General features: G+C 47.9%; 1 protein-coding gene across 1 annotated transcript in view; it reads right to left on the reverse strand.

The window, feature by feature from the left end:
* Nucleotides 1-20,131, reverse strand: part of CBL (Cbl proto-oncogene) — a 64,472-nt gene extending 44,341 nt beyond the window's left edge. The window contains exon 1 of the mRNA XM_077250561.1: nt 19,798-20,131. Coding sequence (XP_077106676.1) covers nt 19,798-19,938 — 141 coding nt within the window. The 5' untranslated portion in view covers nt 19,939-20,131. The remainder of the gene's footprint in view (nt 1-19,797) is intronic.
* Between the last annotated feature and the right edge of the window lie 334 nt (nt 20,132-20,465).

Raw genomic sequence — 20,465 nt, forward strand, 5'->3', positions numbered from 1 at the left:
AAGAACGGCTGCCAATGGACTACTAGATTTCAAGAGCTTCCATCCATACCATTTGAAGAGAAATTTACCGGTCGGACAATTTTACAGAATCCGACGAAATTGCACCCGGTCAAGTGATTTTTGCTCCCAGGCTAAATCTCTCTCAAAACGTTTACATGCAAGAGGATACCCTAGATCTATAGTCTCAAATGCCCTCCAACACACCAACTCGATCCCGAGGGAGAATCTGCTACAACCTACAAACAAGCATCCAGATGGTAGCTTAAGATTCATCACGACATATCACAATCATTGGAACCTAGTCTCAGATTTATTCAAACAGCATTGGGACATTCTTAAGACTGATCCAAAAGTATCAGATCTCTTACCTGTGAACCCTTTACTGACAAGACGAGCGCCAAATTTACGGGACTCCCTATCCAGGAGCCATTTTGTCAGGCCAACTACAAGAGTGGGTAGAGGTCTCACCCTAACGGGCATGTACCCTTGTGGTGACTGCAACATTTGCCCGTATGTGAGCAAGGTTTCCTCTTTCACCAACCCAGGGGATGCAGCGTTCCACACACTCTCGGACTATATGAATTGTAGGACAATGAATTTAGTTTATGCCATTGTATGTTCTTGTCCTAAGGTATATGTGGGGCAGACCTCGCAGGAGTTACGCAGACGAGGTCAGCAACATCTCAAACATTAAGTGGGCCAAGCAGGATTTGTCTAAGGGCAAAAACATTTCAACTGTTGCTATGCATTTTTTTTTACAGGTACATTCCAGTAGCACCCATGGTTTACGGGTGCTGGGCTTGCAAAAGGTTCCGAACAATCTCTGAAAAACAGACCGACAGGGAGAATTGCTTAGATTAGAGGCCCGTTGGATATATTTGTTAGGATCTGTTTCACTGGGAGGCCTCAATGAGGATCTACTATATACGGGCTTTCTTTTGCCTTAAAAATATATCAGACATGTGAATTTCAAATCAGGGTCACTATGTCTTTTGTGGTGACTGGGTGGTGTGTATGAACAACACAGACCCAACGTCCATAGTGGAGATTAGGTAAGTAACTCTGGCTACCGCTGGGCCAATGTGAAGCATTGTGGGCGTTTGTTGTGATCCTCGTCGCATATTTGATTTCCCAGCGTTGGAAATACTTACCATTGTACACATACTGCCCTACTGCAGCAGTTGTTCAACATAATATGCAACTGGGATGGCAAAAATGGAACCCACTTATTATGTATAGTGCTGATATATTCTGTAGAGGTATTTGAGTGGTATCGATATGTGAAATTGGTAGTTATTGAGTGTCCACTCTTGACCCCCTGGGGTGGCTGTGCCACTTGGATGCTGCTGGGTCGCAGCCGCCACCGGGCGCCGCAGCTCCGCCCTAGCGGCGGACGTATTAGTTTCGTAGCGCTAGTAGATGTTCTATTGCCCTGTGCATGCGTTGCCTGTTCTTTCCCAGCACGGTTTGTACCGTATCCAGGGTAGTGGGTATTCCGGTATTGAGCATGCGCTTCTATTGTGAGAAGGGCGTGCACTAAGTGGTGACGTGGGGAATTAGTTCCAGCGCAGGCGAAGACCGGTGCCTGTCACACCCAGCAAGGCTCAACATTAGGGCCTGAATGATTGGTGAATCCAGGTAACTAGGGAGGGTCCTCTGCATGTGAGTGATGTGGAGGCCAGGCCAGCGCATGGGCAATAGTCTCTCCCGGTAGGAAATACAGACACCTCTGGAACATATCTTGATATATTACAAACTCTGGCACTGGAGTGGAGCTGCCGCCCATTTGATCTTCCTGACTCACCCTGACGGACTGTTCCATGGCTCAATGATTGCCGGACACAGGTGCCGGCGATCATGGGCTTCATAGTAAGTGCACTTACGCTATATATACCCGACGTGACCAACTGATTCTCACTTCCCCTGAGTACCCCTGAGTACCAAGAGTAGCGACACGCGTTGGGAGCCAGCGGGCTCAACCACTCCCAGTGAGTATCATTGTTCTTACATTTAACCATGTGGGAAACTCACTGGGAAAGTCCTTTGGATTATTTTCCTTTGGTGAGCCTGCTAACTCATATCTTCACATAAAGGGGATATTGACCATGCATGTTTGGGTATGTTTTACATGCTTTTTAAATGTTTTTATGCCCATCAGCACTTTCTTCGTCTCAATAAAGCATTGATTACACTAAATACAAAGGCTGTGTGTGCACTTAAATTGCGCTGCTTTTTTCTCTTTTTCTTTGTACATGTATGGTTTTGGCGCATTAGTAGCACCCGTCTTATTATAAGCTACACTTTAGTGGTGCCCGATCGATTTCTTTTTTTCAGATACGACCGTCCAGCCAGGAGCGGGCATCCAAGTCTGGAATACTGCCACAAATTATAACTGGTGGCGCCATCTCTGGTTGGACTGGTGCAAAAACACCGCAAGGGGCAAAAATTTTGTACAACCTCAAATTTTGCCACAAGTCAGAGTTTTCTGCCAGAAAAGTAATTGATGAATCTGGGCCCGAATGTCGCTTCTCCCCCCACATCTTGCTAATGTGAAGCAATCGCTGTATCTGTGTACAAATACTATTAGAAAGGAGTTTGCCAGGAATATGGAAGTTTCTGCGCTTACTGGGAGAATGACATCCACATTTGGATATAGTCTGACGGTTTATTGTCACTGCTTTCAGTCCCATCGGCTCCTTCCTACAGCATGGTGGATGGAATTTCTAGAAACAACATGTCTACTCACCCACCGAGACTGACATGTGGCGCATCTCTCCAGACCGCAGCATGTCAATTTATCTTGTGGTGACGCTATTGTCCGCAATTTGGATGTGGTGAACCCGCACGGTTCAGTGATCACAGAGGATTCACCTGCGTTCAATAGACGGCAGTGCTTTGGGCGCAGCGGACATACTGTGCGTCCATAGCATTGCTAGTTCCAGATCGCGGGTACCCGGCCTTAACCGTTGTTTTAATTCCTCTCATTAGTCAACAGTACAAATGAAAATTAGGAACTGTGTAGTATATGTGTTCAGAACAATCTGCTTCTTTCTCCACTAGGAAGGATTTTTTGCTTTCAATTCATGGGTAAAATATGTATTCAGTGATGACAGATTTATCCTGAGATTGGAGAGGACAGTTGGTGCTCATAATGTTTTATGGAGAACAAACTGTGCTTTGGAGAGCTGGCAGCAGAAATGTTCACATGTTGCGTTTTTTATTTTGTCCAGGCAAATCCTGCTCCAAGCTGCTACAAAATGAAACCCCAAAAACACCAAACCGGTTTTGCTGCTTTATTTTACGGCGTTTTTGTTATCTCTTGCGCATGCAGATAAAGTATTGTACTCCAAAAAAATATTAAAATCAGGATGCAGTTCCTTAAGGTTTTTGCACCAAAAACGCAGCAAAAAAATGATGGCTGTTTTTTTTTGCTGTTTTTGAACATACCCATTGTTTCCCATGAGTGAAAAAAATGCTGCAAATAAGCAGAAAAAACGCTGAATGATTTGGAAAACTGCAGCGTGTCACTTTTGTCAGGAAAATAAAACCAATGTGTGTTCATCAGATTTCTGAAATCTCATAGCCTTTTAGGTGGTACTGTAAACCGCAGCTTAAAGTTTGCATAAAAAAAACAACAGCAAAAACGCAACGTGTGAACACAGCCATAGTGTGTTTCCCTCTAGCTCCTCTTCCCCATAGAATCTTATAAGCACCAACTGCCATCTCCCATCTCAGTAATGGGTAAATATCCATCTTCACTGGATACAGATTTTACCCATGAATTGAAAGCAAACGCTCTGTCCTGGTGGAGAAAGAAGCACATTTCTGTGATCAGAGATATTACAAAGTTGCATATTTTCATGTGCATTATTGATTTATGAAACGGTTATTCTCTAACAATGCTTTCATTGTTGTCCAGGACATTATGTGGTGAGACCTTGTCCAGACGGCTCTACTGACGTACACTGGGCCTCGGTTACATTCCCGGGGTCTATGACCTGCGCAGACCGAGGGAAGTCTGTGTTTTTCAATGAAAGTGGTCGAGCAAGTGGCCCAACACTGGCACACACAATCTATAGGAGATAATGTCACCCATTTACTGCAGAAAATTATTATGAATTAACAGATCAGAAAGATACATCTGGGATTCACCTTCATTGCCCCATGACTGCGCCTCTTTATTTATTCTCTATGTATCTGCAAGTTCCATGCATCCATAGCCATAAGATTAATACCAGCCGGCGTGTGGACAACCAAGCACACGTTGGATCAGAACATCTGGATGAACCACACGACGCAGCAGCTCCATAAAAAGTGTCTGCACCTCGGCTGCTACTATCTATCACTTCTCACACAGGCTAAAGGAATTTATTTTTTTAACACAAAAGTGTGAATGCAGCAAAAAGCCCATTACCTGCACCCCGGGGCAAAGAGATCAGTCACAATGCAAACACCATATGTGCTCATGGTTACACATGCAGTAAGAGAAGGTCTCCTCTGACTACACTAAGTCTTTGTAAGAAACCCGCTATCGCAGGGAAGGAGAAGATCGCCACTAAACGTTATCTTCCGTCTTCAGTTTCAGCCAAAGAACTAAAAATAAGCAGTTTATTTCCTGCAGGTTTCCCTGGTGTGAGAGTACACGAGGCTCCACTCAGCGAGACCTGAACAGCTCTGCACTCCTACATTACACGGCAGCGCATCACTACCAGACACCTGTGTAACCATTGCCAGGCTGAGCGCAGCAGATCACTAGGGTTATCCAACTCCCAACAAATGACTTCCAGGACTCAGACCATCCTGAATCCCTGACACTGCCCTGGGCCACCACATATCTCCCCTCATAGCATCAATCACTAGTGGCCACTGACTGCTCCGACACTGCCCTGGGCCACCACACATCTCCCCTCATAGCATCAATCACTAGTGGCCGCTGACTGCTCCGACACTGCCCTGGGCCACCACATATCTCCCCTCATAGCATCGATCACTAGTGGCCGCTGACTGCTCCGACACTGCCCTGGGCCACCACATATCTCCCCTCATAGCATCGATCACTAGTGGCCGCTGACTGCTCCGACACTGCCTTGGGCCACCACATATCTCCCCTCATAGCATCAATCACTAGTGGCCGCTGACTGCTCCGACACTGCCCTGGGCCACCACATATCTCCCATCATAGCATCGATCACTAGTGGCCGCTGACTGCTCCGACACTGCCCTGGACCACCACACATCTCCCCTCATAGCATCAATCACTAGTGGCCGCTGACTGCTCCGACACTGCCCTGGGCCACCACATATCTCCCATCATAGCATCGATCACTAGTGGCCGCTGACTGCTCCGACACTGCCCTGGGCCACCACATATCTCCCCTCATAGCATCAATCACTAGTGGCCGCTGACTGCTCCGACACTGCCCTGGGCCACCACATATCTCCCCTCATACCCTCGATCATTAGTGGCTGCTGACTGCTCCGGCACTGCCCTGGATCATCACATAGCTCCCCTCATACCCTCGATCACTAGTGGCTGCTGACTGCTCCGGCACTGCCCTGGGCCACCACATATCTCCCCTCATAGCATCGATCACTAGTGGCCACTGACTGCTCTGACACTGCCCTGGGCCACCACATATCTCCCCTCATACCATAGATCACTAGTGGCTGCTGACTGCTCCGACACTGCCCTGGGCCACCACATATCTCCCCTCATAGCATCGATCACTAGTGGCCACTGACTGCTCCGACACTGCCCTGGACCACCACATATCTCCCCTCATACCATAGATCACTAGTGGCTGCTGACTGCTCCGGCACTGCCCTGGGCCACCACATATCTCCCCTCATACCATAGATCACTAGTGGCTGCTGACTGCTTTGGCACTGCCCTGGGCCACCACATATCTCCCCTCATACCATAGATCACTAGTGGCTGCTGACTGCTCCGACACTGCCCTGGACCACCACATATCTCCCCTCATACCATCGATCACTAGTGGCTGCTGACTGCTCACATGAACCAGGGAGGAAACAAATGCATTTTATTTGAGCAATAAGGTGCATTAAAAGGGTTATCCAATAAATACCGTAAGCATTAGTCAACAGTAAAACACCTGTCACTGAAATGCTGCCTGCCTGCAGTTCTCAGCCACTGGGCCCAGTGATTGGCAGCAGTGGTCATGTAGACAGGACATCGCTGCTGTAGTCGCAGAGAGGTTGGGCTAGAACAGCAGGAGAATCAGCAGGTAAGCAACACCCATTGTGTTACTGTAGAGCTTTTATCAGCAGCTGGCGGGTGCAGTAGTGCAGACATACAGTCTCCCTACGCTGACAGCACATCGTGTACTGCCTCTCCTGCTGCTGCTTCCATGTATGAGCGAGCAGTTTGCATGGATCAGTGTGACACATCAGGACGAATATCGCAGGTGGCATAGAGGAAATTCTACCCTGAGAGTAAGGGGAGGCAATGGCCACCAGGAGCAATATCTGTTATGTTCCCACAATGATAGAAGCATATAATAATAATTTTATTTCTATAGTGCTGACATATTCCGCAGCGCTTTACAACTTATAGAGGGGACTTGTACAGACAATAGACATTACAGCATAACAGAAATCACAGTTCAAAATAGATACCAGGAGGAATGAGGGCCCTGCTCGCAAGCTTACAAACTATGAGGAAAAGGGGAGACACGAGAGGTGGATGGTAACAATTGCTTTTGTTGTTCGGACCAGCCATAGTGTAAGAATCGGGTGTTCATGTAAAGCTGCATGAACCAGTTAACTGCCTAAGTATGTAACAGTACAGACACAGAAGGCTATTAGGCTACTTTCACACTAGCGTCGGTACGGGCCCGTTGCAACGCGTCGGGCCAACGTACCGACGCAACCTGTGAAATTTCTGCAAGGCGTGGGCAGCGGATGCAGTTTTACAACGCATCCGCTGCCCATTCTGCAGTCCGGGGAGGAGGGGGCGGAGTTTCGGCAGCGCATGCGCGGTCAAACATGGCAGACGCAACGCACAAAAAAAGTTACATGGAACGTTTTTTTTTGTGCCGACGGTCCGCCAAAACACGACGCATCCAGTGCAATCCGTTGCAATGCATTGCTAATGCAAGTCTATGGAGAAAAAAAAAAGCATCCTGCGGGCAACTTTGCAGGATGCGTTTTATCTCCAAAACGACGCATTGTGACGGACGTTACCCGACGCTAGTGTGAAAGTAGCCTAAAATACATAAAGCTTATGAGAAACATGATGCGAAGAACCTAATTATGGTTTGTCATTTTGAATGGGCCACACAGGGATAGTTAAGTTAATGCGTTGAGGCGGTAGGCCAGTCTGAACAAATGCGTTTGTAGGGCACGCTTAAAACTGTGGGCATTGGGGATTAATCGTATTAACCTGGGAATTGGCACAGCACGTGAAAAGTCTTGGAGACAGGAGTGGGAGGTTCTGATTATTGAGGATGTTAACCTCAGGTCATTAGCAGAATGGAGAGCATGGGTAGGGTGGTAGGCTGAGGCCATGGAGGAGATGTAGGGTGGTGCTGAACCATGGAGTGCTTTGTGAGTGAGGGCAGTAGTTTTGTACTGGATTCTGGAGTGGATGGGTAACCAGTGTAATAACTGGCACAAGGTAGAGGCATCGGTGTAACGGTTGGTGAGGAATATGATCCTGGCTGCAGCATTCACGACAGATTGGAGAGGGGAGAGTTTGGTAAGAGGGAGGCCGATTAGTAGAGAGTTACAATAGTCCAGACGAGAGTGAATAAGAGAAACAGTAAGTTTTTGCAGAGTCGAAAGTAAGAAAAGGGCAAGTTCTAGAGATGTTTTTGAGGTGCAGATAACAAGAGCGAGCCAGTGATTGGATGTGGGGAGGTGATAATAATAATAAAACTTCTTGCTGACCTCCAAGCACACGGCACATAACATAATAGACGTGGATCTGCACATAATCAGCGAGTCAATGACAGAGCAGAGAAGACGGCGCACACAGCAGTGTCATGGCTTCTGTACGTGCGGGGGCAACTATCACTGGGGCCACCATTTCTATACAGGACGTCCGTCTTGCTATTTGCCCATGTGCCACTTACACTGTGATAAATAGCGCGGTGGATTTTATATGATGAGATCTTAAATCTGATTTCTGTCACTGAACTCTGCAGGTTTTATAAGTGAATGAGATGTGAAACCAAACATTGCCGCCACTAGAATATGCAGATATTTGTCACAAGGCCGCAGTCTGAATTTCACTGTGTATTCGCTCCGTGGGAATGTACCATTAGAATAATTGACAACTTTTTTTTTGTCTTAAAGGGATTCTGTCAGCAGATTTTTGCTACATCATCGGAGAACAGCGTTATCAATGGACAGAGACCCTGATTCCTGTGAGGTATCACTTACAGAGTACAGGGGGCCGCAGTTATGATAAAATCACAGTTTTATCTGAAGCAGATCTAGCAGCGCTCTTAAAGGGCCACTGTCACCCCCTCCAGCCGTTATAAACTAAAAGAGCCACCTTGTGCAGCAGTAATGCTGCAGTCTAACAAGGTGGCTCTTTTAGTTTTTGATTCAGTTATACCCTCAATAAAGCGTTTTAAAATTTGTACAAAATAACCTGTCTGCAGACCTGGAGGCGGTCCGAAGCCTCCTCTGTGAATCTCCCAACGGCCGTCACTCTTCTCTTCTGGGGATGTGGTCGCCGCCCCCTTCGCGCTGTTTCTTCTTAAATCCGGCGCCTGCGCTGTGCGTGCCTGCCTGGGGCAGGCGCAGTCTTCATTGTCCTTCATTGCTCAGATCCAGGGTGCCTGACTGCGCCTGTGCGGGCAGTGCGGCCACCCTGTTGCTGAATCCCCGCCCCGCACTGTGTTATTCATTATGCACAGTGCGGGGCTGGTATTCCTGGGCATGCGCACTGCGCTGTTCAGACGCTCCCCCAGCTCAGACGCTCCCCCGGTCCCCCGCCTTCCAGTGTTGTAATTTACGGCTGCTTCATTCCAAACGCTGGCAAGGAAACCTGTATATTACGGCAACGCTGGAAGGCGGGGGACCGGGGGAGCGTCTGAACAGCGCAGTGCGCATGCCCAGGAACCCCAGCCCCGCACTGTGCATAATGAATAACAGTGCGGGGCGGGGATTCAGCAACAGGGTGGCCGCACTGCCCGCACAGGCGCAGTCAGGCACCCTGCATCTGAGCAATGAAGGACAATGAAGACTGCGCCTGTCACAGGCAGGCACGCACAGCGCAGGCGCCGGATTTAAGAAGAAACAGCGCGAAGGGGGCGGCGACCACATCCCCAGAAGAGAAGAGTGACGGCCGTTGGGAGATTCACAGAGGAGGCTTCGGACCGCCTCCAGGTCTGCAGACAGGTTATTTTGTACAAATTTTAAAACTCTTTATTGATGGAATAACTGAATCAAAAACTAAAAGAGCCACCTTGTTAGACTGCAGCATTACTGCTGCACAAGGTGGCTCTTTTAGTTTATAATGGCTGGAGGGGGTGACAGTGGCCCTTTAATGCCGAGCTCTGCATAACCCCGCCCACATCACTGATTGGAAGATTTCTGACAGTGTACACAGAAGTCTGCCAATCAAAGGAGGGGGTGGAGTTAACACCGTGATAATCTGATGATAAAACACTGATTTTATTAAAATAAGCAGCCTAGTAAGTGACATTGTTAGAACCAGGGTCTCTGTCTCTACATCATGCTACTATTGGATAACAGGCAAAAACCTGTTCACAGATTCCCTTTAAATGTGTGTATTTGAGCCGAAAAATTATTTTTGCAATTGGACTTCATTAAAAAAGTTGCAGTTTGGCTTTTATATGCTTTTTATTTCTTGTGCAATCAAGGTCTACATTGTCTGGTCATAAATCAGCACAAAGGAACTTAGAAAAAGACGTCATTCAGACTGTCCTAGCGGGCTGACAGACACCCAGTTCACTCATTCAGCAGCCACCAATAGAGGCTAGGGAAGCCAAAAGAAGCACATTTATTTTTATTTTAAATCACAAATATAGTAAGTACATGTAACCGGGAGAAAGAAAAAAATTGTCCCCAACATGACACCGCAAGAAATCATTCCATCCTACGTCGCAGTGTGTCAGGAGACAAGTCATCGTCTAGTCCTCTCCTGACCATCACCTCACTTTACAAACAGGGAATAGCAGCTGCGGGCTGGGACAGAATCCATGGACACCTGGAAAAGCGCCATAAGTCCATATGGCAGAAACGGAGAACCCCCAAAATCTACTCTCACAACACCATCCATTTGTAAGACCCATGGAGAACATAAAGCAGACCTGTCACCGGGTGTCACAATATACACTGCATTAATTAATGAACAGCCTGTGAGACCTCTTGAGGCCGGCATACTTACTATGAAAATCTAACAGAATGGTTGTATAATGCTTTTTGAAAAAATTTTATGTCCTGTAGGTGGACTAATTTTGAGCCATTCTGACGTGGATTTTCAAGGTAAATACACCAGGCTCATCAGGTCAAATACCTATTAAAAAGGTGTATGCAGTTTGTATTGTGAAATATGCTAACAGATCGGCTTTTAAAGGTGTTTTCTCCTAGTTATTGCAGACAAAAAGGTAGTCGGGAACGTCACGGTTGTCATGGGTCTTATTGTTTTCCACATTTTCCCCTCTTGGCCAGCTCTCTTGGAAAACCCGAAATAAGTATCTAATTTATTGGTATGGGCCTGTATGAATCACGAAAACCCCAATGCAGTGCTCAGCACAGAGCAAAGGATAACTGTGGCCAAGCCCAACGTGGTAATTGTGTTGTTGGAGGCTTCAATCTGACGTGAACCCACAACCAGTCTGCATTTGTCACAATCGCCGTGTGTGAGGGATCCAGAGTAAAAAGCTCATGTCTGGCATAACCTCTGGGGTCTCAGCTTTGCCCCTGATGGTTCTGCTGCAATCAGATAGAACGGAGCATCAGGTAGTAAAGAAGCAGATTGTAGAGTGTGCGACCAGGACACACCGGCACCTCACCGATCACGGGCAGAACTACACACCTACTATGGTCACATAGGATCAGGTACCAAAACCAAGCCAGATAGAAGAACATGGTGTACACGACAAGTGACGAATAAGAGGGAAGTGACAACGTTTATTACCAGGAAGAAGAGAATTGTTCACAAAAAAAAGGAACCATCACTTCATGCGTCACGATGGTGTGTCCAGGCTGTAAGGCGAGAAGTGGCAGAAGAGGAGGCTTTCTCCAGACAGTCACATACAGTGTACCGGAAAGCATCTACAGAACCACAGGTCTGCAGAGGACACCAGACCCGCCAATAACTAATGGAGTGGGCATCACTGCGCCCACCGATGCGCCAACAAAATTCTCCATCCGAGGGCAGGAAGGGCCCATGTAGCCCAGATGGCACAATTTATTTTCTTACAACTGAATTACGGTATGTCGGACAAGTTCTACACCCGCGGTACTTCAGAAACAATGAAGATAATGCCACTGCCGAAGCCGTGCTATGACGGAAACAGACATCTCCCTACAGGATCAAACATGGCGTTTGCCATTTGACAACACAACCTAAAATCAGAGGCGCAGGTTAGGCATCAGGTCTGTGTCCATGTGAATGAGGCCTGAGCAGAACACTACAGAATTGGATACATATGGCAAACGATCGGGGCCAATGCCACAAGACCCATCAGCAAACTGTCTCAACCTTTACGTGAAAAAAAAAAAGACATACATACATACATACATACATACACGGTGACCCACGTTACAGCCAGGGGGCGCTGTGTGTGCTTCAAGATGCGCTTGGAGGCATAAATATGATGAGACTAAGTCCAGCAGGAGTGTTAATGGCCGGTGTGTGTTGCAGAGGAAGACACTCTGTGGTGTCAATCTGAAGTTTGGTTGGTGTGCTGGGACCTGTAGTCCCACAATTAGTTGTGTAATGCTAATGGGAGATTGGCAGGGCTAGTTATGATAGATGGGAGGGTCAGACTAGCCACACACACCCACACTCCCACCCAGGGGAGTGGTTACACCTAGATAATGTGACCAGGGTGTGGGACACATGGTTCCTGTGTATGGATCCGTTTGGTCCATGTGCAAGGTCCTGGACAGTCGGTGTTTTAGACTCCTGGTATTGGAGAAGTCCTGCAAGCACCTGAGACTGTGGACCTGATGTATGGTCAGTGTTGGATTGTCCTGGTATGGGCTGGAGTCCTGGAGGCACTGAGACCGTGAGTCCTGCAATAGCCTGTGTGTTGGATTGTCCTGAAGTGGGCTGGAGTCCTGGAAGCACTGCTGAGGCTATGGACTGAATGCTCGAGGTGTTGGATTGTCCTGCTATGGACTGGAGTCCTGCAAGCACCTGGGAAGAGTGAGTCCTGCAATAGCCCGTGTGTTGGATTGTCCTGGGATGGACTGGAGTCCTGCAAGCACGTCATAAGAGTGTGAGTCCTGGAATGGTCAGTGTTGGATTGTCCTGGGATGGACTGGAGTCCTGTAAGCACTTGGGTAGATCATGGACTGATGGCCTGTGTGTTGGAAGTGCCTGTGATTGGTCTTCCTGGAAGCGCATGGAAAGGCTGCATCTACAGAGACTGAGACGGTTTCTGTGTTGGGGAAGCTACAGTTCCTACTGCGGGTCTGGACTATCCGAGGTGCCCTGGTCATAAGGACGGTGATCCCAGTGAGGCAGTTTCCCTGTGAACCAGCACTGGCAGGAGTCAGTGTGTGGAGCCGAAGTTCCTGTGAGGTAACCCCTGGTATGGGAAAAACCTGTGATATACGGCAGAGACGTATCTGCCATCGGAACAGACTGTCGGGATTTAATATGTTCCGTTGATGCATGTAATGAACTGTAATGGTGAGAAAAGACGTGACTACCGAATGTTTTGTAAAGCCACAAGTGTTAAATTAACAGACTGTGTGTAACCTGGTTTACGGTGCGGTTTATGATGCTTTAATAAACCGGAACGGACTTAATTTGTGTGAGAAATCGTGCCTGAGTGCTTAAATCCCATGCCAAGCGAGTGTCCCCCAACACAATCAGGTAGCGTTTCGCCACAATAATATATATATATATATATATATATATATATATATATATATATATATATATATATATATATATATATATATATTTTACACACACACACACACACACACACACTACATAAAGTACAGACCAAAAGTTTGGACACACCTTTTTCTGTATTTTCATGACTATGAGAATTGTACATTCTGAAGACCCACCTCTTCCGACAAGCCTACAACCTGCAGTAACCACCGATCGACCAAACCGCTGCATGACCAGCTCTACCCTCACCTACTGTATCCTCACCCATCCCTTGTAGATTGTGAGCCTTCGCGGGCAGGGTCCTCTCTCCTACTGTACCAGTTATGACTTGTATTGTTCAAGATTATTGTACTTGTTTTTATTATGTATACCCCTCCTCACTTGTAAAGCGCCATGGAATAAATGGCGCTATAACAATAAATATTTATAATAATAATAATAATTCACACTGAAGGCATCAAAACTATGAGTTAACACATGTGGAATTATATAATTAACAAAAAAGGGTGAAACAACTGAAAATATGTAAATATGTTTTCTATTCTAGGTTCTTCAAAGTAGCCACCTTTTGCTTTGATGACTGCTTTGCACACTCTTGGCATTCTCTTGATGAGCTTCAAGAGGTAGTCACTGGAAATGGTCTTCCAACAATCTTGAAGGAGTTCCCAGAGATGCTTAGCACTTGTTGGTTCTGCGTCGCACAAAGACACGGTGGTTGGAACCAAAGATCTCAAATTTGGACTCATCAGACCAAAGCACAGATTTCCACTGGTCTAATGTCCATTCCTTGTGTTCTTTAGCCCAAACAAGTCTCTTCTGCTTGTTGCCGGTCCTTAGCAGTGGTTTCCTAGCAGCTATTTTACCATGAAGGCCTGCTGCACAAAGTCTCCTCTTAGCAGTTGTTGTAGAGATGTGTCTGCTGCTAGATCTCTGTGTGGCATTGACCTGGTCTCTAATCTGAGCTGCTGTTAACCTGCGATTTCTGAGGCTGGTGACTCAGATAAACTTATCCTCAGAAGCAGAGGTGACTCTTGGTCTTCCTTTCGTGGGGCGGTCCTCATGTGAGCAAGTTTCTTTGTAGCGCTTGATGGTTTTTGCAACTGCACTTGGGGACACTTTCAAAGTTTTCCAAATTTTTCGGACTGACTGACCTTCGTTTCTTAAAGTAATGATGGCCACTCGTTTTTCTTTACTTAGAATTTGTATTATGGCAAGAAAAAAGCAGCTAACAGTCTATTCAGTAGGACTATCAGCTGTGTATCCACCAGACGTCTGCACAACACAACTGATGGTCCCAACACCATTTATAAGGCAAGAAATCCCACTTATTAAACCTGACAGGGCACACCTGTGAAGTGAAAACCATTCCCAGTGACTACCTCTTGAAGCTCATCAAGAGAATGCCAAGAGTGTGCAAAGCAGTCATCAAAGCAAACGGTGGCTACTTTGAAGAACCTAGAATATAAGGGTACTTGTCCACGATCAGGATGGCCGGTGGTATCGTCGGAGCGGCAAACCCGCTCGGCTGTAAGCCCCGCCCCCTTCTGGGACGCGATGATGCCGGATGTGTTCATTGCACACATCCGGGATCATCGCACCCCTCGCATGGGGCCCTGTGTTTTTCCTTGCGGCGGCGCAGCGTCGCCGCAAGTAACACGGACATGCTGCGATCTTAAGATGCGCAGCATGTCCGGAGTCGCAGGGCCGACAGATGCGTGTTTCCACGCATAGTGGACACGGGATTTCAAAAAAAAATCACGGGATTTCAAAAAAAATCCCCTCCACTATGCTGGAACATCTGGACGCTGCGTGTTTGACGCTGCAGCTCTGCGCAGCGTCAAACACGCAGCGTTTCCTGAACGTGGACACATACCCTAAGACATATTTTCAGTTGTTTCACACTTTTTTGTTAAGCAAATAATTCCACATGTGTTAATTCATAGTTTTGATGCCTTCAGTGTGAATGTACAATTTTCATAAATATGTAAATACAGAAAAATCTTTAAATGAGAAGGTGTGTCCAAACTTATATATATATATATATATATATATATAGAGAGAGAGAGAGAGATAGATAGATAGATAGATAGATAGATAGATATAATTTTACAGTCATGGCCAAAAGTATTGACACCCCTGCAATTCTGTCAGATAATACTCAGTTTCTTCCTGAAAATGATTGCAAACACAAATTCTTTGGTATTATCATCTTCATTTAATTTGTCTTAAATGAAAAAACACAAAAGAGAATGAAGCAAAAAGCAAAACATTGATCATTTCACACAAAACTCCAAAAATGGGCCAGACAAAAGTATTGGCACCCTCAGCCTAATACTTGGTTGCACAACCTTTAGCCAAAATAACTGCGACCAACCACTTCCGGTAACCATCAATGAGTTTCTTACAATGCTCTGCTGGAATTTTAGACCATTCTTCTTTGGCAAACTGCTCCAGGTCCCTGATACTTCTCCAGACTGCCATTTTTAGATCTCTCCACAGGTGTTCTATGGGATTCAGGTCTGGACTCATTGCTGGGCACGATAGAAGTCTCCCGTGCTTTCTCTCAAACCATTTTCTAGTGCTTTTTGAAGTGTGTTTTGGGTCATTGTCCTGCTGGAAGACCCATGACCTCTGAGGGAGACCCAGCTTTCTCACACTGGGCCCTACATTATGCTGCAAAATTTGTTGGTAGTCTTCAGACTTCATAATGCCATGCACACGGTCAAGCAGTCCAGTGCCAGAGGCAGCAAAGCAACCTCAAAACATCAGGGAACCTCCGCCATGTTTGACTGTAGGGACCGTGTTCTTTTCTTTGAATGCCTCTTTTTTTCTCCTGTAAACTCTATGTTGATGCCTTTGCCCAAAAAGCTCTACTTTTGTCTCATCTGACCAGAGAACATTCTTCCAAAACATTTTAGGCTTTTTCAGGTAAGTTTTGGCAAACTCCAGCCTGGCTTTTTTATGTCTTGGGGTAAGAAGTGGGGTCTTCCTGGGTCTCCTACCATACAGTCCCTTTTCATTCAGATGCCGACGGATAGTACGGGTTGACACTGTTGTACCCTCGGACTGCAGGGCAGCTTGAACTTGTTTGGATGTTAGTCGAGGTTCTTTATCCAACATCCGCACAATCTTGCCTTGAAATCTCTTGTCAATTTTTCTTTTTTGTCCACATCTAGGGAGGTTAGCCACAGTGCCATGGGCTTTAAACTTCTTGATGACACTGCGCACGGTAGACACAGGAACATTCAGGTCTTTGGAGATGGACTTGTAGCCTTGAGATTGCTCATGCTTCCTCACAATTTGGTTTCTCAAGTCCTCAGACAGTTCTTTGGTCTTCTTTCTTTTCTCCATGCTCAATGTGGTACACACAAGGACAGAGGTTGAGTCAACTTTAATCCATGTCAACTGGCTGCAAGTGTGATTTAGTTATTGCCAACACCTGTTAGGTGCCACAGGTAAGGTACAGGTGCTGTTAATTACACAAATTAGAGAAGCATCACATGATTTTTCGAACAGTGCCAATACTTTTGTCTACCCCCTTTTTTATGTTTGGTGTGGAATTATATCCAATTTGGCTTTAGGACAATTCTTTTTGTGTTTTTTCATTTATGACAAATTAAATGAAGATAATAATACCAAAGAATTTGTGTTTGCAATCATTTTCAGGAAGAAACTGAGTATTACCTGACAGAATTGCAGGGGTGTCAATACTTTTGGCCATGACAGACATATACATACATACATACATACATACATACATACATCTCTTGCTGATCACTAAGTGTCCAACCACTGGAACCCCCAGCAATGCAGAGAAGGAAGCAAAGCTGCGCCTGCTCTGCTCACTCCACTCACTGTCTATGGGACTGGCAGAAGAACTGTACAGCGCGTGGCCACTTTGAGGAGTCCCCCTGAGAATGAAAGGAGCCGAGGTCGAGTATAAGCACAGCTCCTTCAGACAAGATGGGCTGTACAGTCTGTTCCAAGCATTGCTGGGGGTCCTGCGCTCTGCAAGTTATCCCCATCCTATAGATTGTGGCTAGCTTACCATCATGGGAAAACCCCTTTATTAATCATAGGTCCCAAGTCAACAAATGATGGCCAAGAGTGTCTTTTCCTTGTAGCCTCCACAGCATTACTATGCCAAGGGACAGTGCAAAAAGCCCAAGTCTCCAGGGTCCACGCAGACTGTGGCCTCAGCAGGTTGTACGGCTTACGAGTACATCAGCAGCCACAAACACTGTATGCACCGAGACTAAATAAATGAATGGGGCCCTCCGTTAGACACAGCCAGGCGCAGCCCACAGCCATCTCAGCCGAATCTCCCATACACAGGAGCCGCTGCCTGACATCTCTAGCCTGGGAATCTATAAGAGAACAAAAAGATCAGCTGTCCAAAATCAGACAGGTCTGATCCTTAAAAGGGGTTTCCCACAAACAAAAGTTAATTTTAATCAATAGATCCGGGAATAATAATAATTTCCATAATTGGAGGTGTGTAAATAAAATGTTCCTGTGCCGAGATAATCTTATAACTGTGCCCCTACTGTGTAGTGTGTAATGTCTGTGTCTGACTGCACAGGGACATGGTCTGATCATACCACAGCTCCTGGGCAGGGGGGAAAGTCTACAGACAGGACAGCAGGGGATCACGGCTGATTCTTTTTGAGGTAAAACATTTTATTTACACACATCCAATTGTGGAAATTATTACGAGTCTAAGATCTGTTAATTAAAATCAACTTAAAAATTAAACTTTGTGGGAAAACCCCTTTAACTCCCCAACAATCATCCGTCCAAGACCCCCATACACGGCAAACCCACCAATAGCCGAGGGTTCAGCTGACATAAGTCTAATGTGTATGAGGGGCTTATGTCACACAATGACCTAAAGTAACAGAAAATAAAGAAAAAAGACAAAGGAGTCAACAGGAGAATGGTGCCAGCTCGTGTGTGTGGCAAACTGCACAAGAGAATGTGAGACGAGTTCCGGGCGATCGGCCCCATACAATCAGCCCGGTTCCGGGCGATCGGCCCCATACAATCAGCCCAGTTCCGGGCGATCGGCCCCATACAATCAGCCCAGTTCCGGGCGATCGGCCCCATACAATCAGCCCAGTTCCGGGCGATCGGACCCATACAATCAGCCCAGTTCCGGGCGATCGGACCCATACAATCAGCCCAGTTCCGGGCGATCGGACCCATACAATCAGCCCAGTTCCGGGCGATCGGACCCATACAATCAGCCCAGTTCCGGGCGATCGGACCCATACAATCAGCCCAGTTCCGGGCGATCGGACCCATACAATCAGCCCAGTTCCGGGCGATCGGACCCATACAATCAGCCCAGTTCCGGGCGATCGGACCCATACAATCAGCCCAGTTCCGGGCGATCGGACCCATACAATCAGCCCAGTTCCGGGCGATCGGACCCATACAATCAGCCCAGTTCCGGGCGATCGGACCCATACAATCAGCCCAGTTCCGGGCGATCGGACCCATACAATCAGCCCAGTTCCGGGCGATCGGACCCATACAATCAGCCCAGTTCCGGGCGATCGGACCCATACAATCAGCCCAGTTCCGGGCGATCGGACCCATACAATCAGCCCAGTTCCGGGCGATCGGACCCATACAATCAGCCCAGTTCCGGGCGATCGGACCCATACAATCAGCCCAGTTCCGGGCGATCGGACCCATACAATCAGCCCAGTTCCGGGCGATCGGACCCATACAATCAGCCCAGTTCCGGGCGATCGGACCCATACAATCAGCCCAGTTCCGGGCGATCGGACCCATACAATCAGCCCAGTTCCGGGCGATCGGACCCATACAATCAGCCCAGTTCCGGGCGATCGGACCCATACAATCAGCCCAGTTCCGGGCGATCGGACCCATACAATCAGCCCAGTTCCGGGCGATCGGACCCATACAATCAGCCCAGTTCCGGGCGATCGGACCCATACAATCAGCCCAGTTCCGGGCGATCGGACCCATACAATCAGCCCAGTTCCGGGCGATCGGACCCATACAATCAGCCCAGTTCCGGGCGATCGGACCCATACAATCAGCCCAGTTCCGGGCGATCGGACCCATACAATCAGCCCAGTTCCGGGCGATCGGACCCATACAATCAGCCCAGTTCCGGGCGATCGGACCCATACAATCAGCCCAGTTCCGGGCGATCGGACCCATACAATCAGCCCAGTTCCGGGCGATCGGACCCATACAATCAGCCCAGTTCCGGGCGATCGGACCCATACAATCAGCCCAGTTCCGGGCGATCGGACCCATACAATCAGCCCAGTTCCGGGCGATCAGACCCATACAATCAGCCCAGTTCCGGGCGATCGGACCCATACAATCAGCCCAGTTCCGGGCGATCAGACCCATACAATCGACCCAGTTCCGGGCGATCAGACCCATACAATCAGCCCAGTTCCGGGCGATCAGACCCATACAATCGACCCAGTTCCGGGCGATCAGACCCATACAATCAGCCCAGTTCCGGGCGATCAGACCCATACAATCAGCCCAGTTCCAGGCGATCAGACCCATACAATCAGCCCAGTTCCAGGCGATCAGCCCCATACAATCAGCCCAGTTCTGTACACTACGTACAAGCCCAGTGCGATCAGCCCTGTACGATCCCCGGTGACCTGTGAGCGTGGCCCCTTAGACCAATGAGGGCCCCAGAGCTGCCGGTACACGGGAAGTCTCACCTTATCCATCAGCTTCCAGCATTTCTCCACCGTCTTCCGGTCCACTGCCCCAGGCTGAGCAGCAGGGTGGTGGTGATGCGGCTGGAAGGCGTCTTTCACCAGGCCGATAAGCCCTCCACCTTTCCGCATATTAGTCGCCATGGCGGGGGAGAAGAGGGGACGTTATTGCTACCGGAGAGCACCGCAGCCCCCGGACAGGGCCCTCCCAGTGTTCGCCGGGAAGGGAGGGGAGATGAGTCTCCCAGGGCCGAGCACAGCAGCGCCGTCACTTCCGCCTCTCATGTGAAGGGAGCGAGTGATGATACTAGCCAAAGAATGAGTTTACATAGATAACCCCGCCCACATCACTGCTGTGGGAACACACACAGCTGATTGGATGACATAGCCACAACCGCCGCATGCGCAGTTGAATCCATTCTAACTTCCTGCCATGGTGAATGTGGGCAGCTGGTGTCACTCCGGGTCTCAGCCCACGCTGCCCTCATGACTGCTGCCCTTATGACGGGGTCGTGCACTACTCGTGTTCTCAACTTCTCAGCTCGTTTCCTGGAGAGAATAACTCCAAGTTTTGCTGGCAGTGTTACCTGATACTCGATTAGGCATTACCTGATACTCGTGCAGGGTTAATAGGCTGCCGCTCGCCCCAATAACGAGCAGCACGCTTCTTC

The sequence above is a fragment of the Ranitomeya variabilis genome, chromosome 4 (assembly GCF_051348905.1).
Source record: "Ranitomeya variabilis isolate aRanVar5 chromosome 4, aRanVar5.hap1, whole genome shotgun sequence".
NCBI lineage: Eukaryota > Metazoa > Chordata > Amphibia > Anura > Dendrobatidae > Ranitomeya > Ranitomeya variabilis.